General features: G+C 68.6%; 1 protein-coding gene across 4 annotated transcripts in view; it reads right to left on the bottom strand.

Annotated features, from left to right (window-relative positions):
* Positions 1–10,332: 10,332 nt before the first annotated feature.
* The window catches only part of MORN1 (MORN repeat containing 1), a 48,004-nt gene continuing 34,149 nt past the window's right edge, over positions 10,333–24,187 (bottom strand). For 2 of the 4 annotated variants that reach the window (XM_046017731.1, XM_046017754.1), the window contains 4 exons: positions 21,836–21,990; positions 21,635–21,714; positions 12,345–12,391; positions 10,333–10,539 (listed from right to left, as the gene is read on the bottom strand). In XM_046017731.1, the coding sequence (XP_045873687.1) occupies positions 10,370–10,539; positions 12,345–12,391; positions 21,635–21,714; positions 21,836–21,990 (452 nt within the window). In that variant the 3' untranslated portion in view covers positions 10,333–10,369. Of the gene's footprint in view, positions 10,540–12,344; positions 12,392–20,352; positions 20,796–21,634; positions 21,715–21,835; positions 21,991–24,187 lie in introns of those variants that run through there. The other 2 variants (XR_006820104.1, XM_046017741.1) reach the window with 2 other exon arrangements.

Genomic DNA, 24,187 nt, shown 5'->3' with positions numbered 1-24,187 from the left:
CAGACCTCGCAGTCCTCAGGAGTCCCAGGCAGGGGGACCGAGTCATCCGGGCTCGGGACAGCCGTACCCAGGCAGCCGGGAGAAGCCCACTCTGCCAGAACCCCAGGCTCCTATCCGGGCCGGACCTGGAGCGTGGACAGTGGGGACGAGGAGGAAGAATTTCCATGTCCGTCCACAGGCTCCCCAAGGCCAAGATCCCAGCCCCCCGTGGGGGGCCACCCAGGATCTGACTGAGCCTGGGTTGGGGGGCAGGTGAGGAGGGAAGGCAGATGGTTTACAAGCTGGGCCCCAGCCCCCCTCCCCCTCCTACTGCTTATGGGGCCCCCGGGCCCTGCCTGGGGTCCTGGGCCTGCAGGTGTGGACGACGAGCTTATAAAGTAGGGCTCAGCCCCAAGAGCGGAGCCCACCCCCCCGTCACCTGGGTGTCACCTTGGCCTGACTCCCCGCCGTGAAGCCATGGGACCACCGGCCAGAATCCGAGTGCCCCCCTTCCCGGGCAGGGCTGGACACCTAGGGAGTGGGCCCCCCGTTCCGACATCTGCCCGATGCCCAGGGCATTGTGCGGCGCTCTGTTGGGAGGGCTGCTCCTCGCTGTCCTCTGGGGTCTCCCCAGCGGCCCAGGGTGGGAGCCGAGGGCGGCGGCGGTGGGCAGCCAAGGCCAAACACTTGCCCCTTTCTCGGCTTCACAACCAAGCCCACCTGGATGGGCGGCAGGTCATCCTGTGACCCCGCATGTCCAGACCTGCCATTCCCACGGGTATGGATGCAGCCACTGATGTCCCCTCCCCAGGGCCTGCCGGACGGTGTCCCTGCCGCCCGGCCTTGTCCTTCCACAGAGCATGTCCTGCTGCTGCCGCTCAGGGCCCACAGGCTCTCCGCTCCCCGCTGGCTCCAGGGCGGAGGTCCGCAGGCTGCTCCAGGCCCCGAGTGTGGGAGGGATGAGGCGGGTGGGAGGGGAGAGGCAGGAGGGGAGAGGCAGCCCCAGAGGAGGGCAGGAGGCCCACGGGGGCTGGGGAAGGGGCTTCCCCAGGGTGGCAGGCCCAGCGCAGGCCCTGGGGGCACCGCGTGGCCAGTGTGGTGCTCAGCCCACGCTGGGCCTTGGAGCTGGGCTGGCGGCTGCCTCAGAAGCACGGACGCCGGCCAGTACCTCCCCGGGGCTGGGGCTCCAAATCCGGGTTCACTTTTGGGTATGAATTTAACTTTAAGGGCCTCTGGGTTGGGGCACCCTGGTGGCTCAGTCTGTTAAGTGTCCGATTTGTGATTTTTGCTCGGGTCACGGCCTCATGGGTGGGGGGATGGAGACCCGCGTCCATCTCTGTCCAGGCTCCGTGCTGACTGGGGGGGTCTGCTTGAGATGACTGCTGTCCCCCCCCTTGTCCCTCCCCCTGCGGCCTCTCTCGCAAGTAAATCAGTCTTTCAGGGGCCCTGGGCACCCCTTGCAGGACACGGGTGCCGCCTGCTGTCAAAGCCCCTTTCCCAGTATTCCTGGCCGCGCCCTGCCTCTTTGCCCCACCTCTGGGTCCCCTGGCTCAGGACTGCCCATACCACCGGCATGCCGCCCGGGGACCCACGAAGCTGTCCTGCCGCCGGGCCTCGTTTGCCCAGAACCCTGGCCTGAGCCGGGCTCCGGGCGTGGGCTGCTCCGAGGGACGTGCTGCTTTCCACACTGCCCGGGGCCCCGGGGACGTGGGGGGCCTGGGGCAGAGGGGGTGCTCCCGGGCACTCCCCTTGGTTCCTGGGCCTGCCCCGTGACACTCCCCCACCCTCCGCTTTCACTTCTGCCTCCGCCCCAGCAGCCGGGGCCCCACCCCGGTCCCCTGTGCGCTTGGCCGTTCCCGCCCGTCCGTGTCTTGGGCTCTCCACCCCTCCTCCGGTCTGCTGGCCCCAGAGCCACAGTCTGGCCCCCCACGCCCCACCCAGCACCCTGTGGTCAGGGGGGCTGACCGCAGGCCAAGAACTCGTACCCTTATCTGGTGAGGCGGATGCCAGGCGCGCCCTCCATGGAAAGAGGAAGCCGCCTGCCCATTTACAGTAACAGCTGGGACGGCGCATCCTCCCTGGGCCCCCAGGGAGGACGGCGGGGTCAGCCCTGGGTGCTCCGTGTGGTTCCCCACCGCCACCCACCCGCACTCCCAGCTGTGGCCAGCAGTCCCCTCCCTGGCTCGCCCAACCTGGAGCCTGACCTACCTCCACTCCCCACCGACACCCCCCTCCCTCTCTGCCTGTCCCAACAGAGGTCACACACACACACCCCCCCCCCACTGGCCAGGCAGGGACAGGCTGGAGGGCTCCTGAGAATCCCAAGGTCCCACACCCACACTCTGCTGGCCGGGGCCCAGTGCAGTCCGAGTCCCCACCACCTGCAGGACGGCGGGGGTCCTGTAGGGAAGGTGGGCGGGAGATTCCCGCGGGACAGTGCGCCCTCAGCAACAGGCGTGCTGAGCCCAGCCGGACGCAAGAGCAGGGCCTTGCAGGGGGACCCTGACCCGACCCATGGAGAACCACCGTGCTCCGTGCCCTCCTGTGTGCTCTGCCCACGGCCCGGCAACCCTGGCACGGGGGTGCAGAACTTTCGGGGCTGGATGCCTGCCCGCCCCGCCCCCCCCCCCACACGCAGTGATGCCGTGAGCCTTGCAGGCCTCATGCGCGCAGCCATCTGTGCCCAGACCCGTGCCAGGGGCTGGGGGCCGCGGGGGCGGGGGCTTCCAGCCCTGGAGCAGGTGGGCTCCGCTGCAGGAGGTGGCAGGGACCGGCAGGTGGAGAGGCCCAGGCCAGGCAGGTGTCTGGCAGGCTGGGGTCGGGCCTTCCTGCTCCAAGCCCAGCCCAGGAGCCCTTACTGGCAGGAAGCTTGGCCCAAGCTCTTACCCAGGTCACTCCTGCCGCAGAAGCTTGCTCTGGAAACCACCAGGGACAGGCACCTTGTGAGGGATGGAGCCCGAGGTCGGGGCTTGGCCCCTACCAGAGGACACACCTGGGTCTAGCTCAAGGCCCAGGCAGGGGTGGGAGAGACAAGGCAGGAAAGGGCCCGGCATGGCGGGCGGAGATGGAAGGCGGTGTCCAGACCCCCCGGCGACCAGGAGGGCCACGGACACTGCTGTGATACCCGCACACTTGTGTGAGTGCGAAGGGCGGGCCGGCTTGCACAGAAGCTGGCAAGTGACAGGGTGCCCACCGGGGCCCCCATGTCCCCCACCTCTGCTCTCCCTCCGCGTTCCCACAACCCCCCAGCTCAGCCCCACCCAGGGAGACCAAGATATCCTGGACCTTCTCTGCTTTAGGAACCCGAGCGTCCCTTGTGCACTGGGCGCTGGAGGAACGGGGCAGGGTGCTGAGTTCCCCTGGGGTCCAGCCCCCTCCCTGGCCCTTGGTGGGGCTTTGACCCTGTGGAGATGGCCCACACCCCCAATTTCCCCTTTCTAAGAAGAAACAGCTCCAGCAAAGGCGCTGGGTTCTGTGGAGACTATTGGCCAAGATCTGGGGAGGGGCTGGATAGGGGTTTTGTTTTGTCCAGAGGCCCTGGGACCAGGGGCGGGCTGCAGCTGGGGTGGCCAGGCTGGTGTCACTGGCCCCCGTCACTGGTGGGCCACCTGCCTTCCCAGGCAGGAGGGCAGCGGTCAGCTGGGACAGGGACCCAGGTCAGGGCTCGTGACCACGTCGGGTGTAGCCTCCCCCTAAGCAAGCAGACCCCCCCCGCCCTCGGGCCCCCAGGTCTGCAGTGGGCAGCGAGCAGGGGCGCCGGCTCCTGCCCCGGCCGGGCCCCCGCCCCCACCCCTCCCAGCGAGATCCGGACGGCGCTCGTCCGCGCACCCCCGGCCCAGCGGGCAGGCCGGGGCGGGAACGGCCGGAGCTGGAGCGCCGGTTCCCAACCTCCCGATTCCTGCTCCTTCCGCCGGGGCCGGAAGCCCGCGCGGGGAGGGTGCGCAGGGCGGGGGCAGGGGCGGGGGCGGGGGCGGCGACGCGGGGTGAGCCACCAGCCCCTGCGGCCGTGCACAGGCGGCGCTCCGGCTCGGGGTCCAGGCCGCGGGCCGCCGGGTCAGCGCGAGGGCGCGCCCCTGGGGACGGGCAGGCCGGCCGGTCCCCGCTTCCTTCCGCGGAGCCGCTCTCTGGGGCCCGGTGCGGGGGCCGGGACGGGGGAGGGGCCGCGGCCTCAGTTTCCCTTTACGTCCGGCAGGAGCCCGACTGGAAGCCCCCGGGGCTGCCCCGCCGCCCGCCCTCGCGTCCGGATTCCTCCCGCAGCCCCGCGCCCCGCCCCCGCCCCGCCCCCGCCCCGCCCCGCCCGCGCGAGGGGCGGCCCCGGGCCCCGGCCGCCGGGGGCGCGCAGGGAGCTGGGGTTCGCCGGGCTGGCGCGTGCGCGGGGTCGGCGGCGCCGGGCGCAGGAAGTGCCCCTCCCCCGACCCGCGTCCCGGCCGCGGACGTGCCTACGTGTCGGGAGCCCGAGCTCACCGGCGGCCCCCGGCGGCGGAGGCGGGAACTGCAGCCGCGGCCCGGATGGGCCTGAGCGCGCCCCGGGGATGCGGGAGCCTAGGGGGACCGCCGCCTCCCTGCCCCGCCCCGGCGGCCCCTTCCCGGGGCTCCGTAGACGCTTCGTAGAGGCCCCGGGCTCTGTGCCCCCCAGGGGTCCGCACGTGGCCCTGAGTCGCTGCGGCGGGGCGGGGGAGCACCCCCCACCCCGGGCCCAGCCGCTTTCTTTAGGTCCCTCTTCCGCCTGCCCCGGTGGCTTGACCCGAGTCCTGGGGCCGCTGTCAGGGCCCTGGCTGGGGAGTGGGCTGCGGGCCTTAGACGGTGGGGCCACTGGAAACCCCAGCACCCATGGAAAGCCACGTGGTGACCTGTGATCCCCTCCTGCTTCTCCCTTTCTCCTCCAGGAGGGGCCCCACCTGTGGCGGGGGCTCACCCTCAGCAGGGTGTCGGCACCCCCCACACGTCCTGCTTCTCCTCAACACTGCCCCCCCCTTGGGACCCCACTGACCCAACCCTCCAGTCCACATTCAGGCCTGCCCCCGCTCCCGCCCCAGCCGCTTGGGCTGCCCCTTCTTCCTCTGCTAACACAGAGCAGGCCCCGCCCCCGGGCCTCGTTCCCACGCCCCCTTCGCGCCCACGGCCCCCCCACCCCGGGAGCACCCAACCCTGCCCCGCAGCCTCCTCCCAAAGGCCTTCTCCTCCGTGTCAGCCCCTTTGCCGTCCTTCCTGGGGGGGTGCTCTTCAAGCGGGGGCTCTCTAGAGATTTGCAGAGGGAGTGAGGGACCCCTGGAAGGCCAGCCCCGACCTCATGTTGGCCTGCACCGAGGCTCCGTGGCTTCCGTGGCCTGTGGCCAGCACCCGTGTGGGGGCAGGGCTGGGGAGGGTTCGAAGACTTGGGGGAGTGGGTAGCACCCCTCCCCCGCCCTTTCCCAGACTGCTCCAGGATCAAGGCCCATAGACTGGGGTCCGCCCTGCTGGGCGCTTGTGGCGGGGCGCTGTCCTGGTTCCTGCTACCTCTGGTTTTCCAGGGAGCAGGGCTGGGGGGCAGCTGGAAGTTCCCTGAACCCCGGGCAGAGTTGCCAGGAGGGGCAGTTTTCTAGAATTGGGGGGGCACCACCATCTGGGGGTCACGTGGGGGTGGGGACGGCCGAGCCCAGCCTGTTGGACAGGCTCTGGCAGGCTACCCGGCTGCCCCACCGGCCGACCACAGCCCTGTGCAGAGTCTCCATCAGAAAACTCCGTGGCCATGGCGGTGGGGTGGCCGCCTGTCCCTGGACACCCAGGGCCTTGTGCCAAGGGGAACCCAGGCCAGGGCAGCTTTGGCCAGTACAGGTTGCTGCCTGGCCCACTGGTGGCCCCTGGCCACCCCCTCGGCTTGTGGAGGAACCACAGTGGTCCCTGGCCTGAGGCTGTGGGCCCCCAGGATTACCTGATGGGCAGGGGACCCAAGGCAGCGCCTCTGCACCTGCTCAGGCCCTTGTCTGGCTCCCAAGGTGTCCCGTGCCCACTGTGGCCCAGCCTTCTGTCAGAGAGGCTGTGGATGGCTCTCAGTGGCTGTGTTCTGCCTTGAGGGAACAGGAGCAGGAAGGGGACGAACGGCCCACGCAGTTGTGACCGTTGCCTGTGCTGAGAGCTGTCTGCCCTGAGATGGTCTTGCTGAAGCTGGCCTGGTGACCCCACAAACACTCGCCCAGGACCGAGGAACCCCAGGGAGCTGGGGGCCACCTGGGACACACGGGTGACTGGCAGACTGAGCCAGGCCTCACAGGAACACCCCAGGAAGCCCTGCCCGGGAGCCAGGGCTCCACACGGCCAGCCTTGCCACCCTCCCGGCACCGAGACCTGGCCAGGCTTTGCGGACAGGAGGCCTCCCCCTTGGGTGTCCCCGGTGACCTGCCGGCCAGTGGGAGAGGAGGCTGGGCGCTCTTTCTGTGCCAGGTGCGGCCCTGTGGGAGGCGGGCTCGGTCCCATGCCGACGCCAGGCTGGCCGGGGGTGGCTCGGGACATCACACTCACCAAGGCCCTGCCGGGAGGTGGGCCTGGCAGAGAGGGACAGACGTCTGATCTGTCTTCCCGAGCTCTGAGCTCTCGGGCTCCGAGTCTGGCTGGACGAGTCCTTGTGAAGAACGAGTGCGTGCTCTCCGAGGCCTGCCTGGCCAGGCGCTCAGCACGGGGTTCCCCTCTGTCGCTGTCCACTGAGCAAGGGCACGGCCGGAGGAGAGACCCCAGGGAGAGACTGGCCGAGGGACGGCTTGCTCTCCAGATACTGCTGGGACCAGAGCCTCCTCCCCGAGCCTCCTGGGGCTGGGTCGCTTCTCGGTGTGTAAGGCAGGTGGGGGGCAGCCGCCCTCTGCCCGCACCGTAGCCCCCGCCTGCCTGCTGGGTCTCAGTGAGACGCCGAGAAGTCGCCTTCCCCTGGGGAGAAGGCCCTTGGGATGTGTGCGCGGGCCTGAGGGCGCCGTCTCCGCGGGCTGCCACACTGCCCTCCGGCGGGACCTGGGGGTCATTTGCCGCCCGCCTCCCAGGCCACTGGGACAGCACGGATGCCCCCCGCCCTGACTCAGGGTGACCAGGCTGGGGCCCCTCCTTCCCCCGTTGAGGACCCGCACCACAGCTGCTTGGAGGTCCGGGGAGCTCTCCCCCAGGCTCCGTCCTAGCCCGGGATGGGCTGCGCTCCGCTGTGCTGCCTGGAGGGCACAGGCGCGACCAGTGTCTGCGGCCCGGCCTCTGCTCACCCTCCCTCTTCTTTCTTTTTGAGAATTCAAACTTCTTGTGGCTGTGCCAGCGGGGCCCAGTGTGAGGACAAGGGGTCTGGTCGGGGTGGGAGCAGCCGCGTCTGGGGCCCACCCAGCAGGCCCCGCGCCAACGGCGGACGCGCGCACGAGTCCCAGGGCAGAGCCCCAGGAAGGGATGCTGGTCCCTGGCTCAGAAGCACCTCACCCAGGCATCCCAGCAGAGGGGGGCAGTGGGGCGGGGCAGGGGACCTGCCCAAACACGGGTCCCTGGGCTCTGAGCTCTCCCCAGGACTCGCTGAGGGGTCCCTGTCCCCGCAGGCCATCCAGGGCGTGGGGGTGGGGTGGGGAGAGCCACTCTGGGCTTTGCTGGGGTTACTGGAAAGTAGGAGGTCTCAGGGGCTGTGTGCGTGCAGGCCTGCAGAGTGGGCCTTCCTCCACGTCTGCCCAGGGGCCGAGGGGGCCCACCCTCCTCCCCTCCCCCTGCGTCCAGGGCTCCGGGGGCCTAGGTCTGCTCAGTGCTCTGACTCTGAACCTGCTCCCTGGGTTTTGTGACCGAGCCCCACGGTGGTGATTCGGATAGAAATGCCGAAGGCCCCCGGCCCCACCCCCCGGACAAGTTGGGAAACACAGGAATGCCCTGTGCCCAACTCACTTTTCTTCCTAAACTGAAACATCATTTTCATTGTTTTTCTTTTGACAGAAGCGCGGTTTCATCTGGAAAGGAGGAAGGAGCCACGGAATGAGTTGCAGAGCCTCAGGGGGCAGAGCCGGGTGGACGGTAAGTGCAGACGAAGCTGGGAGACTCCGGAGCGGGTGGGCCTCCTGGCCCCCGTGTGTCCACGACGTGCAGACCCATGAGCACGCAGCCCTGAGGACCCAGGCGGTCTGACCCAGGAGCCCGTGGGGCCCGGGAATGGATCCTTCCCGGGGACTCACTGCTGGAGACACCTGTGCGGTGGCCAGGCCGAGGCAGACGCCGGCTCGGGCCGGCTGGAGGCACCTGTGGCCGCCTGAGCTCGCGGGCCGGGAAGGACGGCGGCTGCAGCTCGTTCCCACACCCCATTCCCCGGTCAGGGAGGTCCGGAGTGCCTTTGCCTTTCGGGCTCTCGTGTCCCCCAGGGCCTGCCGCTGCGGTCACAGCTGGCTCTTGGGGGGCTGCCCCGCCGGCTCTGGAGGTGGGACGGAGCAGGGGCGGGGGTCAGTGGGGGCCGCCGACCGCGTCAGTCCCACGGAGGCAACACTGGCTGGGGGACGGACTAGAGAGAGGCAGGGAGGGCAGCGGGAGGGGCGACTGTCGGGGCAAGAAGGGCTGTCTGGTTTGGGCTGGTTTGATGCAGGGACCCGGCCTCCTCTGCCGTTCCTACCTTCAGCGTAAGAACACGCGAGCCTTCCTCCTCGACCGACGGACCTCTGCTCCGTCCATCCGTCCCCACCGTCCCCCCACCTGGCCACACGTCCGTCCACCCATCTGTCCTTCTGTGCACGTCCTCACCCTTCCGCTGACCCGCCCCACCCGTCTGTCCGTCCATCCACCCACCCGCCCAACCATCACCCACCCCTCTGTCCGTCCATCCACCCGTCTGTCCGTCCATCCCTCCTCCCAGTTCCGCAGCTGCCAATCTCCCTGCACACCTCCTCTGCCCGGTTTGCCTCCACTGTCCCATTCTGCCTGGCACAGAGGAGGGGCTCCCCAGTCACCCACTCATTCAGCCGGCATTTGCCGAGGGTCTCTAAGGGTCCATGCTGTGGGGGTCACGCTGGGTCCCGGTGAGACGCGGAAAAGCCACCTTCCTCCGAGGAGAAGGCCCTTGCTAGATGCTGAGCCTACGCGAGTGGGCAAAACTGACTGGACGCCTCCCTTTGTTTGGAGGCTACAACCAGACGCGTGGCCGGGCCAGGCAGTCCCCTGACCTGCGCATGGGAGGTGGGGGTGGGATGAGGCTTCAGAGCTGGTGGCCAAGGAAGGCCTCGGGGGAAGGTGGCTTCAGGGAGGTGGGCAGTGTAGGCAGCATGAAGAGCGCGTGCAAAGGCCCTGAGGCAGCAACGGGCCTGGCAGGACGGGGCCGCTGCAGGGGCCGGTGTGAGTGCAAGGCAGAGAGCCGCGGGGGGGGGCAGCAGGAGGTGAGAGCGGTGAGCGTGGGACCCGCTCCGGCTGGCCCGGAGGTCCCGGCACACACACGTGGGGACTGGACCCTGCCGTCGCCTGCTGTGTGCAGGGTGTGGGCAGGTGGGCCGGGCTGGGGGTGCACTTCGAAGCAGGACGGACGAGACTGGCCGTGGACCACAGGGCAGGAGAGAAGCAGAGACAGGAGCCAAGCATTTGTGCCCAAACAACGAGGACTGTGGGGCAAGGGGCAGGGGGCGGCCCAGTGGAGGAGCCTCGGGAGCCTCGGCTATGTGGATGTGGGACCCCGTGTGGCGCCCGAGGGAGGGTGGGGGGCTCCATCCCGAGGGGCGGAAGGCAGACGCAAGCCCAGGAGGGCAGCGGGTGCTGGGCGGAGGGGCACGGGGTCTGTAGGGTTCCGGGGCAGGAAGCAGAAATGTGTTTCCTGGGACTGGGGGCTGGGTGGTCCCTCCCGCCCCCCATTCCTCAGAGAAGAGGTGACGGGCTTCCAGGGGGGCCCAGCCCAGGTCCCGCGGCCCTGGAGGCAGGAGCTGGTGGAGGCCTTGGGTCCTGGCTCTGGCCCGTCCCCACCCATCCCCGTCCAATGGCCACAGCCTCCCGGGGTCTCCCCGCTCCCAGGCCCTGAGCTGATCTCGGAGGCAGCCGTGAACTTCAAGAACCGTCCCCCAGACCCGCAGTTCGCTTCTGGAAAACCAATCACCCGCTGGAGCCTCTTGGTTTCTCACGTGGCAGCAGGTCCCCACGTCCCTGTGTGGCCTGCGGCAGGGCTGGGACGGGGAGCCACCGTCCGGGGACTAGACTGCTGCTGGGAGGCCGTCCTGCCAGACGCCGGCCCGGCCTGGGGAGTGGAGGTGCCTCCCAAGGGCCCCGGCTGTGTGGGTCGGGGGTCTCTCAGGAGCTGGTGCTGAGCGTTTTACTGAAGCCGTGGGGCATGCGAGGGTGGCCCTCGGGCCCGCCGGGGAAGTGGGGGCAGTGGCCCCGCAGAGCTGACCCGGCCCTTCCTTCCCTCACAGTGAACATGGTCTCCCGAGGGGGACCCTGGGGGCTGTCAAGCACACGGGGTGGCTGTCCGAGCTTGGGGGTCGGGGCCTTCTCCAGCCGCGTGGGGCCGCTGGTCCGTCCCTTTCCCCAAGACCCGCAGGTGTTTGAAGGCGGTGGGCAGGGTGTGGCCCAGGAAGGGAGGGTCGGTCACATCGCAGATCAGGACGACGTAGTCCCCTGCAAAAGACGGTGCTCAGATGTGGCCCCTGCGGCCCCCACGGCCCCGGCCTGCCCAGGCTCCCGCTCCTGCCTCTGTCCATCCTTGGCTCCTGTCCGCCCGCACACCCTGCCTCGGTGCCCCGCTGGAGGGTCCGGGCCTTCTCCTTGGCCAGTGACCTGGGCTCAGGGGGAGTGGAGAGCCCCTCGGTGCTGGTGGGCTGCACGGCTGAGTGCAAGGATTCTTTTGAAAATGCTCCCCGTCTTTTTAGCAGAAAAAGAATTCATTTTCTCTAAGATGTTTTTTTCAGCAGTGATGGCTGGGGCGATGTGGCCGCCGGGCCAGCTGGGGGCCGGGGCAGGAGGCGGGGGGCCGGGGCAGGAGGCCGCCTGCCGGTGGGCTCGGGAGAAGGGGCAGCACTTTCCCTCTTGCTGTCTGTAAACTGTCTGCAGGGCTTCAAAGTCGGAGAAGCCATAAAAAAGAAAATAAGAAATAACAGAAAGTGCGGTTGCCCTAGAAACCGTCCTCTCTCCTCCCCTCCCCGAGCCCAAGGGGGCCGGCACCGCAGTGTGGAAAAAGCGCGCTGGGCTGGCCCCGGCTCACACCAGGAATGCGGCCGCAGCTGAAATGGGGCACAGGACGCAGCTCCCACCGTCGGGGAGAACATTCCAGCGCCCGGTCTGGAACGCAGGCCCTCTCCTCTCCACGCCTGCGGACACCGCGTGCTCCTGGGCTGGGTGAGGGAGCGCTTGGTGGCAGGAACTGACTGGGCTCTGAGTCAGTCCCTTCAGCAGCTCGGGGTGGGGGGGGCTGGTGGGGGGCCCACATTCCACAGCCCTGGGCTCCCCGCCTCCTGGGCCGGCCTGGAGGAGACCCGCGCATGGCAACGCCACAGTGTTTCCAAGCAGCTGGGGTTTCTAGGTGTTCCCGGGAACACAGCTCCGCCAGCCCGCGGCCCGGCTGGGGAGCAGGGCTTCGTGGGCAGCGGCCACGGGACTCGGCTCAGCCCTCGTCTGACCTCGCTCCTGAGGCTCTTCCCAGTGGCCGGGACAGGGTCTGGCCGCTGGCCACCCCAGGCCCGGCCCACACGCTCTGGTCGCGGGCCCCATGCCCGGCGGCCCCACAGAGACGGCGCGGCCTACATCCCAGGGACTTGGCCACCCGCTGGCTTGTCCCTCACAGTCTGGAAACTGCTTCTCCTCAGGGCCTGGCCCTCCTCCAGCCAATCCCATCGGCCCTCCCAACTCGGCGCGGGTCCCAGGGCCCTGAGGTACGGGGAGCACGGCACCAGACTCATGCGACCGCTGCTGGGACCCCCCGTGCCAGCCCAAAGGGGGACGTGGGGGCCACTGCCCAGGACCCAGCCCTCCTCCTGCACAAGGTGGGCTCAGGAGCACGGCCCTGCCAACGTCCCATATGCACACGGGGTCAGAGCAGGCCGAGACCTGGAGGCCTGCCAGCCTTCCTCTCAGGACCCTGGACACAAGGAGGCAGGGCTTTGCCCCTGGGGACAGAGAGGGCCCCAGGATGAACGAGCACTCCTCACCACACCTGCCCCGTGCCTGCAGCCCTCGCGAAGAGTCGGAGGCTGGAGAGGGCCTAGTGGAGGCCCGGGGCCCGTCTGGGTCCTCTCCACCTCTGGGGCCTCCGGGGGAGCCCGGGACGCTGAGCCGGGTGCCGACTGGGAGCTGCTGCGTTTAAGGGTGCGTGCAGGGGAAGGGGATGCAGGGGACCTTCCAAGAGGGCCAAGACTAGGATACGTGTGGATTGCGGGGTGACACGTGGCCTTGGCCCGCTCCACTGAGTCCTCCTCGTGCCCACCTACCTGGGAAGGCAGCTGCCGCTGGCTCGGCCGAGGCCGCCCCGTCAGGCCTGCAGGGAGAAGAGAAGGAAAGCCCTGAATGACCGCCCAAGCCTGCGGCCCTGCGTGGGCACAGCTGCGACCATCCTGTCCTCGGAGCGCCCCCCGCCCCCGCCCTCTGAGGGCAGCGTCCGTGGGCAGTGTGCGCGATCCCCTCCGGACAGCTCTCCGCCCCTCGGCTGGTGCCTTCCTGTCTACACCCGGAGGAGCCCACGGGCAGAGGCTGCACACACACACTCACCCCCGGCCCACAGCCAGCCGCGCTGCGAGCAGAACCGAGCTGCAGGTTTGGGCGCACGAGGCTGCGCAGCGCTGGGCCGGGGAGCCGCTCCGGGAAGGGCCGGCGCCCCGGGCCCACTGCACTTGGCACGTACATTCCCGTGGCAGCTGGGCTCCGTGGGGCGGGGGCCGTGGGGCACCGGTACCTCCCCATGGGCCCCCCCCGAAGGACCGAGGCCGCCGTTGCCTGGGAGACTCACGGGAGTGGACTGGAAAGGTGGCAGGCAGAGGCAAGAGGGATGGGCCCAGGCCCGGCCGCACGTCTGAGGGACGGAGACCCTCACTTTTGGCCATGGCCACCACAGGAGCGCCCGGAGGGCAGCCTGAGGCTCTGACCTGATGGGAGGTTCTCCTCTCTGCGGTGCGTGGTGCTGTGCCCATTCTGCCTGCCCACAGGGGCAGCCACCTGCCCAGGGGGATACGCCGCACGCCGGCGAGGACAAGGGGACCCCTGGTGCAGGATCCCTGTCTGAGCCCAGAGCCCCCTCAGCTTCTGCCCTGGGTCGGGCCCTCAGCCGCCCCTGGCCACCTTGGTGGGACGGCCCACCCGACTCCTCCTGCGGCCGGACACACTTTCCTGGTGGGATGGAGGCCCGGAGTGCGGCCGCCGGGCTCTGCCCTGAATTCTCTACCCAGTGGGACTTGGGGGGGCTGGGGGACCCCTCCCACCCCTGCCCTCCATGGATGGCGGTTTCCTGTCGTCAGAACTGGTGGGGGAGGTGGAGGGCATCGGCTCGGCGACCCGCCAGGCTCCGACCCTTTGCCAAGCTTAATTACCACAGGCATGGTTTGGGTGATAAAAAATTAAAGACAAAAGATTTTAAAATTACTTCATTTCAAGTGGGGGAAAATGGGCCTTGGCTTGGACCCAGGAGCCACGTTACGAATTCTGAAGTGTGGGTGAGCAGGAACGCGGGTAAATAATTCCGCACTAAGAATAACCAGAGTCTGTCCGCCTGCCAGCTTCGAGAGAAGGAGAGGCAGAGCTGGGAAGGAGCCGGGGAGCCGCGGAGTGAGATGTCAGGGACGCCCATTAGAGGGACGGCGTGGGGACACGGTGCCCCAGGGGAGCAGGGGCGGGTCAGAGGCGGCTGCGCGAGCTGGGTCGGGCCTTGTAGACAGCCGCGGGCTGAGCCTCGGGGCTCAGGGGCCGTCAGAGCAGGGGGAGCAGACTGGCCTCCTGGGCAGACACAGGAGCCCCCAGTGGGCCGGTGTGGGGCCGGGGCCTTGCTGGGAGCTGGACTGGGGCCGGGGCCCAGCGCTGCGTCCTGCGTGTTCTCTGCATCAGCAGCGGCTGTCCTTGTCCTCAAGCTTCCCGTGCTTGGGGCTCCTTGTGTCTTGAAGGCACAGGTCACTCTTCGGCCCATCTCGCTCTGACCTTGCGCGCGGCCGGCCGGTAGGAACCGTCTCACAGAATGCCCCGCTCGTGACCTTCACGGGCTCTCCCTGCTCTTCCTCCCGAGCCGCATCTGGGGGCTGCTGTGGCGTCCCTGGAGGCTCACGGCTGTCCTTTCCTTCCGCCCACCGGCGACTCCGCTCCCTCCCGCCCTTCCCTGCTGGGCGCGCATCTCCTCTCGGCGTTTCCCGGTCACTTCTGGGTTGGCTCTGACTGCTTTATTCTTCCTGGTGACGGGCTCCACTTTCCTGCTGTGTGTGCCTGGTCACCCTCGGCCGGAGTCCGGCACCGCGGCTTCCTCTCGTGGCTCCTGTGTTTCGGACGCTGTTGCGTTACTTGGAGATGGTTCCATCCTGGCTCCTAGGGTGTGCCGGGCGGAGATCAAGACAGGGTTCGTGATTCCCCAACACGAAACACTCTTCTGATGTCTTGGCATGAACGCGGAGGTCTCCCGGGCCCCGCAGCCCCGTGGGAGTCTGGGCAGGACCGGCCGAGAACCTCCCTGTGGTGTTCCTGGCTTCGGGCATGGTCCTCACGCTCTACGGATCTCTAGGACTCTCTCCTCCCCCGTGCTCCGCGACTCTGGAGGCCTTGGCTACCTGGGAATCCCAGCTCCGTGTCTGCCCTGTGGGGCCCCCGGAGCTGCTGGGTCCCCTCCCTGCACAACAGGAGCCGTGGTGGGTTGTTGCCTCCCCAATCTTGTCCTGCTTCTTGTTCACCGCGGGGGGGGGGGGGTGTAACCCAGCCCCTCGCTCTCCGCCCTGGCTGGGAGCAGAAGCCTGTTTCTGCGTCTGTAGCCAGACGGAGATGTGGGGTCCTGGTGTCCCCAGCTCATGTCCTTGTGGCCACTCCTGAAGGGCTGGGCCCCCTTGCGGAAGGCCGAGCACGAGGCCTCTGCTCTGCCCTTGCTACTGGGGTTGTCCTCGAAGGTCCTCAAAGGGCATCTTGTCCCGATGGCTTGTGGCCCTGTGAGGTGGGGCCGGCCCCGCGTGACTCTCCTGTAGCGAGGCCCCCGTGGCGGGTCTCCCAGTCCCCGCAAGGCCTCGTGGGCCTCACCTTCTGCCTGCCCCATGGGATGCGTGGCCCAGCGGGCCCCAGGGGGGAACCGGGTGGCCTCCTGCCGAGGTCAGCAGGTAGACCTGCTCTTCCCTGGGCTCCCCGAGGGCTCAGCAGTGCAGTCGCGTCCCCTGCGCACAGCTGGCCTGCTGCCCCCACGACCCCATGTCTTTTCCTTTCCTTAGGCCCGGGACTGTCCTGTCTGAGCCACGTGACCGCGACAGGCTCTCCTGACCCCACCTCGTCTCACGGCCGCACCGACAAGTCACGAGGCCCCCCGAGAAGGCGCCTGAGGACGTTGTCCCACTGGAATTCCCACGAACACGTCTGACCCGAAGCACAACTGTCACTGAGGCGCGGCCTGCAGCAGCCTGGGCGGGGCCTGGGGCCACAGGCAAGCCCTGGGGCGTGGGGCTTCTCTGGTCTTCTCTGCACGGCCCGGCTGGGGAGGGCAGGTTGGCAGAGCTGAAGAAATGGCCCTAATTGGAGAGGAAGCCTAAGGCCGGTCAGCTGACCCTGGCCCAGTGAGGCCCAGAGCCTATGCGAGCACTTGACCTTTTACTGGGCAGCTGGACAGAGAGGGAGCAGCTGGGGAGGGGGTGTGAAGACCCCACGGCCAAGCACACAGTGGACGGTGGGAGAAGGGGGTTCCCTCGGGTGAGCCCAAGATCTCCAGCAGCCCAGCTGACTCAGGCCTGTTCACCAGGTCACTGAGGGACAGGCAGGGCTGTGGGCTTGGTGGCCCTTTGCTGAGACAGAGGAGAGTACTGCCTGACGTCCAGGCAGGTGGCAGGGCCTGGGGGCACAGGCTCAGGGCTCGATCGGGGTCGGTCCTGACCCACTCACAAGGGAAGCGAGCCCCAGGGCTTTCTGTGGCCCCCACGGAGAGCCCAGAAGAAAGTCCCCAAATTAGGACAGTCTGGTAACTGCGGGAGCATGGCTGGCCTGGATCTGGGGCTGCGCTGGGACGCGGCCTGCCGGGGGCCCCTGAGACCCACGGGCCCGAGCAAGAGCCACGGAGTGCACAGGCCACGGAGTGCAGCCCTGGCTTCTCTCCCAGACGGCGTGGCCCCCTCAGCAGAGGGCGGTTGGCTCCATGGGGCGCCCAGCAGGCAGGCCTGTCCTCACCCAAGCTCGCGCTGGGCCCGGGGGTTACACGGGTGCAGGGACCCCTTGGAGCGAGGCTTGCACACGCCGGCGGCAGAGCGGCTGAACGCACCAGAGGCCCCAGGAAATCTCGGCCTGGACCCGGGGGCAATGGGGGGGCGGAGCTCCAAGGACCATTTAGGGGCTGCTGTCCCCAGCGGGCAGTCAGCTCTGGGCCTAGAAAGCCAAGGGGGGCCCTTGCTGGGGGGGGACTGTGAGGACGCCCCCCACCGCCAGCCTCCATCTGCTGCCCAGGTCACCATCCCAGCCCAGCGTCAGGCGGGAAACGTCCCGGCTGTGCCGAGGGGGGCCTAGGGCACCGGCCTGGCCGTTCCCTCCCGGCCCCCACACCTGCTTCCTGCTCGGACGAGACAGCACTTGTCTCCAGAGTTTCGGAGGAAGCAGAGAAAGTCATCAATCCCCATTTCTCGTTTTCTGGGAACACACCCAGAAGCGCCGCCGGCCGCGGGACAGGGGGCAGAGACTGAGCCGGTTCTGGGAGGGACCTGTGGCCAAGGGAAGGGTGACCCGCCTGGAGCCCGCGCCCCCACCGGGGCCGGCACCCGAGCCTGTCTTTGCTGGGACCCCGCTGACCGCAGAGGCCTCTGTCCGGACCATCTCCGGGTCGTGATGGGCCCGCCGGGGGTGGACAGGATGGCGCCCAGGCCCCAGGACAGATGGGGGGGATGGCAGGTGGACCCGGGTCCCTGGGGCAGGGTCAGCACGGAGCCCCGGGTGGAGAGGTGGGGGCCTGCGCCAGGTGCTCGGCGGTCACCTGCGTGACCCTGCGCGGACGGGCTGCCGGCCCCAACCGTCTATTCAAGTAAAACCATTAATTGGCTCCATCTGTGTTGGTCTGATGACTGATTAAATGACTAATCACAGAAGTCTTAATTAAACCCATTGTTCTCCGAGTGAGCAGCGGAGGGGCTGTGCCGGCCGGCGTGCGTCAGGGTCCGGCCGGCCGTGTGCTGAGCCGGCAACGAGCAGGCAGGGCAAGGTCGCCCCCGAGGCCCTCCCAGGCTGCCGGGCGGGGCTGCGGATGGTGGCCCTATCCCACCACAGCGCACACACTTGGGATTTGGGGAGGGGGCCATGCCCTGACTCAGTGGAATCTTCACGGGTGGCCGGGCACGCTCACGGCCACATTTCCAAAACCAGCTCGTCTCCTGCAGTCGACGCGACCTCATCACTAAGATGCTGACGGGGCTCTGTGTCATGTTGTGACACTGTGATGCGCCAGGACCGCCTCCGCGGGACCCGCCGCCAGAAGCCTGAGCTGGAAACGGGGCTCTCCCGGGGACAAGCCGCAGACCGGGCGATGCTCCGCGGTCGGCGGGGTCCCAGCGAGGACAGGCTCGGGGTGCCAGCCCCGGTGGGGCCATGGGCTCCAGTCGGGCAGGCCTGGCCGGTGAAGAGCCAGAGCTGGGTGCGAGCCCGAGAGTCCCGCTTGTGCTGCCGGGTCTGGCCTGGGCTCGTGGAGCAGCTCCCCGGGGCCCTCGGAACGCACCCCCAGGCCGCGGGACAGAGACGCAGCCTCGTGGCTCCTGGCTGGGCCCGGCTGGCAACTGCCACGCTCCGCCACAGGGATACGGTAGACGTGGGACTCCCGTGGCCATCTGCCGCCCCGCCCTGTCTGGGTCCACACCGAGGGGCCCCATCCACAGGCTGCCTCGCCCTGCAGGAGCTGGCTGGCCGGGGCACTCGGGGACCGGGGCGGACACACCCAAGCCAGGGGAGGTGGCAACTCCGGGCCTGATCCATGCCATTCCCTGGGAAAGCAGAGTCGGGCGGGGCCGAGACCCTCTGGGACCCTGGGACCCTGCTCAGGACCTCCTGTCATGCACATCCAGGGCCCTCCTGGCGGGGGACTCTGCCAGGCACGGCCAGGTGGGGCTCCTGTGTCGCAAGGGGCCCCGAGTGGGCCGGGGGCTGGGCCCCTTAGCACTTGGCTGCCCCGAGCGCCCGTCCCTGGGCGGGCACACACCCCAAGCGTAAGCCGTTAGAGCATGTGCGCTGGAGGGTAGAAGCCTCTGGGAGCCCAGGGGCCACGGCGTCTGACCCCCCTTCCCTCCACCGAAACGCACAAAGCTGGCTCCTCTCCGACACGGAAGCTGACGCAGATTTATGCCTGGAAGTTGTAACGGGGGGCAGAGGAGTCCTCCGGAACGCTATCCCCTCCTTATGGAAACGAAGACCTCTGCCAGGCTCCAGAATTACAGGGTGGCGAGTCCCTCTTCATCTTTTTCAATCATTTCTATTGTGTGAGCCTCCTGGATGGTCGTAACGAGCTGCTCGCAGGCAAAGTGAGTCGTTGAGCGAGCACGTGGCCTCCTGCGGCTTTGAGGGGTCCCCGGCCCAGGGCACGGACAAAGGCCCACAGCTGACGGCGACAGGAGGCTCAGCGAGGCCTGGCCTTTCCCAGGGGCCCCGGAGCACGCAGAAGGGACTCCTGGCAGTGGGGGCGGGGGGCGGCAGGGGGTGAGGGCACGCCGAGGCCGTCCTGCGGGCCAGACGGCCTGTGTCGGCACGAGCTGTACCCCAGCCCGCAGCCCAGCCCTGGTGGCTGCTCCCACAGACTCCTGCCCCCACTCAGGTTGCCCCAGGTGGGCTGGGATAGCAGCCACCCGGACCGCTTGGTTCTCCTACCCTCCCGACCTTGGGGTCCGAGGCTGTGCACTCAGCCCATGGGTTCCACCGTCCCGCTGCTCGCGGGAGTTCTTGAACCCGGGGCCAACATCCGCAGGCCACCCTGCGACCCTGGTCGCTGGCCACTGGGAGGGGCAGCATGTGGAAGGTCTCGGGGTGTGGAAGCTGTCTGCACACACCCCCATCTTGCCCCCACGGAAGTTCTTAACTTTGGGAACTGGGTCAGGAAGGACAGTTCTGGGGTCACTGGGGAGGTGAGAGAAGCCGGCAGAGCCTTCGGTTTGAGGGTGCGGGCACCAGGGCCCATGGCTCTGTGTCCCTGGGGTTGCTTTGGGCACGGCCCCTTTGTTGCCATGGGGAGAAAGGGCTGGGGGCTGCCCCCTCCCAGCCTTTTCCCCCCACGGCCACTCCCTCCTGGGGGCTCAGACTAGACGGGGAGGCAGAATTTGAGGCTGGGATGCCCGGCTGGCGGGACACAGTCTGGAGTTAGGTGAGCGAGGCCCTCGCAGCTGGGTGGGGGCCGGCAGGGGCAGGAAGGTGCCGGAGCCCCTTCCCGTTGTCCCCTCCCCCGTGGGTCCCGGCCGCCGGGAGCATCTCGTTCTCGGGGAGGTGACCCGGGGGGATGGACAGAAGGGCAGCCACACACCCGAGACCTGGCCGAGACCCGGGGGGTTCCTCACCGCAAACCGGACCCCGTGTGAAATCCAGGCCTCCTGACCTGCCAGGGCCAGCCTCCCTCGCTAGGAAGGATGGTTTTCTTAGAATTCCAAAGGTGGGCTTTGGGGGTCAGGAGCCAGGCTTGCACGCTGGTGTGGGGAGCCGGTGCCGGAATCAGAGTCAGGAGCTGGCGGGGGGCGTCGGGGAGGGCCCATGTCCCCACAGCAGAGCGATGCCGGGGGCGTCGGGCAGGCTCCCCCTCACCCCTCTGCAAGGGGCCCAGGGGAGCGCCAGGCGCCCGGATGCGACACAGAGCACGGGCCCCCTGAAGGCCGCTGTTGTGGGGGCCCTGGGGTCTGAGAGAGGGGTCATGCCACACGGACCCTATGACTGGGGCGGGGAGCGGGGCTCCGGGGGCACTGTGCAGCCGCGCGCAGGCTCAGACCTGTGCCTGCACGTGACCCGTCCAACGCCAAGTCCCCAGAGCCGCCAGAGCTCACCAGGAAAGCCATGTCCCCAGGCTTCCGCCCGGAGCTCAGAGCTCCCTGGGGAGACGGGGCAGCAGCCCCCATGAACCTCAGACGAGGGCCGGCCTGCGCCACGGCCGCGTCACCAGCTCGAAAGGCTCCCTGAGATGTGGAGCATTTCACATGCAAACGTGCCTTCCTGGGACAGCGACCCCCCAGCACGAGGGCCCCTCCTGCAGGAGGAATGGGCCAGCGACAGCGAGGGCCTCCTTTTTGCTGGAAGGAGCCTTGGCCGCGGGCCTTGGAGTTGCCGCGGTGACGACAGCCGACTCCGCTCCGCCCTGCCGCTGGGTGTCAGCTCCTGGGTCTCGCACGCGTCCCTGTCACCTAGCGCTGGGTGAAGGCGGCGTCTCCACGGTCAGCAGGATCCTGGCCGGTTCCCAAGTCTGCGCTTCTCCCGTCAGCTGAGCGGGCCCCATAGCTCATGCGCAAACGCGACTCGAGCCCACGCGGGAGGCTCCTTCCCCAGCAGGCAGCAGCGGGACTGGGATCAAGGCTTGTCAGCCGGCCGACCCCGTGCCAGCCTCCGGGTGTCCCGGCCCGGTCCCCGCCCGCTGGCGTCAGCCGGGAGCCATCTGACTGCGGGAGCGGCCGCCGCGGCTCCTCCCGTTGCTGCTGCTTTTTCCGGTTTCCTCGAGCTTCGTCGTCGCGTCTGTGCCCGAAGGCCTCTGCCCTCGGATGTGGCTCTTTCCGCGGCCCCCGGGCCTGGTGGGGCCACACACACCGGTCAGAGGCCTGCCCTTGCCGGCAGGTGGACACCTGGGAAGGCCTGGCACCCCTCCCTGCCCCCGAGGGGCCGCGTTCTCCCCCCCCCCCCCGCACCCCTGCCCGGCCGTGCGTCCTGGCCCCGGGGGAGGGCTCCCGTCTTTAGCCGTGATTTCTCTGCCTCCGCGGGCGGCCCCTGGCGCTGCCGCCAGCCCCCACGGCTCCCAGAGGGGAGCTCCCAGTCGGGCCCCAGGGCCTGGCAGGGGACGGGCTGCTCCCACAAGCCGATGCTGGGCAAGACTTCTCTGGAAGTCAGCCTTCCGCCCGGCAGGGCCGTGGGCTGGAAAGAACGTGCTGCCGAGAGGCACTGGGAGATGTGGTCACCTCGGGCCCCACAGGGACACGCAGCGCTGTCCAGGGTCTGCTCTGCCACGGCACGGGCTGCTGGGGACCCCGGGCCGTGGGGGGTATGTGGCGGGCGTGTGGTAAGCCCGTGGCCGCCGGGCACGCAGCAGTGAGGGCTCTCTGCCCACCCCGTGGGTCCCCCCCCGGCCCCTGCGCCCACTCGAGGAGCGTCCCCTTCTGCCCAGCTGGCTTCCCTGCCATGGGCATCACCTGAAGCAGCAGGCCACCCTGCTCTGCCCACCTCGGGTCTGTCTGAGCCATGGCCCAGCGCGGGCCGAACTGGACCGGAGCCGGGCTCCTGGGAGGGGGGCGGAAAGGAAGGGCCACAGCGGCACCTGCAACCGCAGATGCCCTGAGCTCCGCCCCCCTGAGGACGCGCACCTGGGAGGCCACGCCAAAGCGGCAACTGTCCCGAGTCGGTCACCCTCTCCTACCTGCTGCCTCCTGGCCGGTCCTGCCCGTCGGGGGTCGTCCTGCTGGGGCCCAGGCCGCCTCCGGACCTGCTGTCTGTCTCCTGCAAAGAGTGACAAGGGAGGGCTCTGAGGGGCTCCCGGGCGACCCGGCCCCGGTGCCAGGCAGCGTGCGGTCTGAGCCATGGTGGGTGCAGCGGGAGCGGGGGTTCTCCCTGCCCTTACCTCACGGAGCTTGTCGAGGAAGAGGACAGGGCTGTACCCGGGAGGTGGGGGCCCAAGGCGGATGTCCGAGAATCGGGCGCAACCTTGTTCCACGCGTCGGCAGTCCTCAGGGCAGTGGAGTCCGCGTCCCCAGGAAGCGGGGCAGGTGGTTTCTCCTGGGCAGTGGAGAGCAGAGAGACATTGGAGCAGCAGGAAGCCGAGGCTGGAGAGAGCCCGTCCCGTGGCCTCTCTGAAGGGCGGTTTCCATAGCAGAGCTGACCAGGGCCACGGGCGGCCACGTGGGCGCAAGAGCCCTGCTGCCCGGTGCGCTGGCCGTGCGGCCCTCCAGGCGAGTGGCTGGCAGGGGGCAGGGCCTGGCCCATGACACCCATTGGTCCTGGCACGCCCCGACAGGCGCCAGGGGGGACACAGCAGTCTCCCCGCGGGTGTATTCTGGGACCACTCTGAGTGCCCGGCAGGAGGATTCTTTGGGGCTGGGAGGGTCCTGGGCACCGGGGACAGGCCTGGAGAGGATCTAGGTTGGAGAGACCCTGCGCTGCGCCGGCTGGGCCTCTCCTGCACCGCGCGCCCTGAGAAGGACATTTCTAGCTCACGGCTTTGTGCGACGGGTGACGGCAGGTCACACCCATGATGAGTGTGGAGCGCAGAAGCCACTGGTAGCCACCGGGCCCCGCCAGGGGCAACAGCCTCCGGGAGACCCCCAAATCCTCTGGCATCTAAGAATGGCAGTGGGCTGGGCTCGGCCTGCAGCGGGAGTCCCACTGTGGACACTGTCCATCCTGGCTTTTCATACCCCCTCCGGGGGGGTACGGAGTGTTTCCTTCTGGCAGTCCCTCCCCAGGCTCCGCCCACTGGCAGATGGAGCAGCGGCCCTGCTGTCCCCTTCCTTCCGTCCAGGCACAGGAAGCTGGCGGCTGAGACGGGGTCATCACCAGGGCTGTCCCAAACACATATGCGTCAGGATCCGCTCTCCTGTGGGGGCCGGGGTCCCGGCTCTCCCGACGGACGTCTGTCCTGAGGTCCTTGCCCTGCACTCACACACTGTCAGGGAGAAGCCGCCAGCAGGCGTGGTCAGACCTCAGGGCGGTGGCCGGATGGGGCCGTGGGGACAGCGGGGGTGGGCAAGATGGGCTGGAGGCTCCCGCTAACGTGGAGTCTGCAGGGAGGCCTGGGGGGTGCCCTGGGTGGGCGGCGGGCCGGCCTTCATCCGGGCACTGGACGGGGCCCAGGGGCTGCAGGGTGTTAAGGCCCTTTCCCTGGAGCCCAGCTGCGCACACAGACCCCAGAAGTATTTCCGGATCACAGGGAGGGAATTATTTCTCTCAAGGGTGTCTTCATCATTATGGCGCATTATAAAAAGCAAAGTCTGTCCTCCTGCAAGGACACTCTTTAACGAAGGACCTTCTCTCCGCTAGCTTTCGCAGTCCTCGCGCCGCTCATGTCCTGCGCAATGACCGGGGGCCGCGGGGCTGGTGGCATAGTTCTCTCTCTGAGCGACTGATGGCTTCCAGCGGGCCGGAGCGGAGCTGATTGCCTCCGGATGGTGAGGACCCTGGCGCTGTACCCTAGACTCCCGTCTGGGCGACCGCACGAGACTGGGTCCCTGCACGCAAGGCCCTTCTGCACAAAGTCCAGTGACCCCACGGGCTCACACACCTGTCTGTCCCCCATCATCCCTTCTCAGATGTGACATCCAGGCCTGCTGCCACCTTCCCAGGGATGAGCAACTCTGGCGCTTGGGGCACACCCCAGCCTGCCCAAGCTCAGTCCCCGCGTGCTGGCCCCTGCTCCTGGACACGGTCCCCCCGCCTCCTTCGCCTCTGCATCTCAGCTGGACCGTGGCTTCCCGGCTCGTGCGGACAAATGCTCCGTCAGCTTCTATCTGCTCTGCCTGTGGGACGTCCCGACGGGCCAGGCCTGCTGCCCCGCGCCACCCACCCATGCGTGCGCTGTGGCCCAGGGCGCCTGTGGGGGGGTGGCTGCGGGCCGGCCGAAGTCTCAGAGTACGCCCCTACCCCCCACCTCCATGGAGGGTCCAGGTGGGCCCTGCAGACCCTGCTCTGCCCCCGAGAGAGAACACCGCTCCCCGGGTCGCGCGGGAGTTTGAGACCCACTTAAAGCTGCGTGGGTGCGGCGCCGTGAGCTCCAAGCTTCACGCGAGGAGTCGAGAATTGGGGTTTCCCACAGTCTTGGCTTGGTGTCCCTGCCCTAACATAAGTGCGCATTTCCTGGGCCTGCCCTGTCCTGGGCACCAGCGGCCACAGCTGACTGCTTCCCCCCAGCCTCCTGGGTGGACATCCAATACCACCGTCCCATGCACACCCCCTTCGGGTGGGCGCCTTACTGCCCACG

Source organism: Meles meles, chromosome 1 (genome assembly GCF_922984935.1).
Source record: "Meles meles chromosome 1, mMelMel3.1 paternal haplotype, whole genome shotgun sequence".
Classification (NCBI taxonomy): Eukaryota; Metazoa; Chordata; class Mammalia; order Carnivora; family Mustelidae; genus Meles; species Meles meles.
Note: the sequence above shows the minus strand (reverse complement) of the source record. Positions and strands in the feature narration are given on the sequence as shown.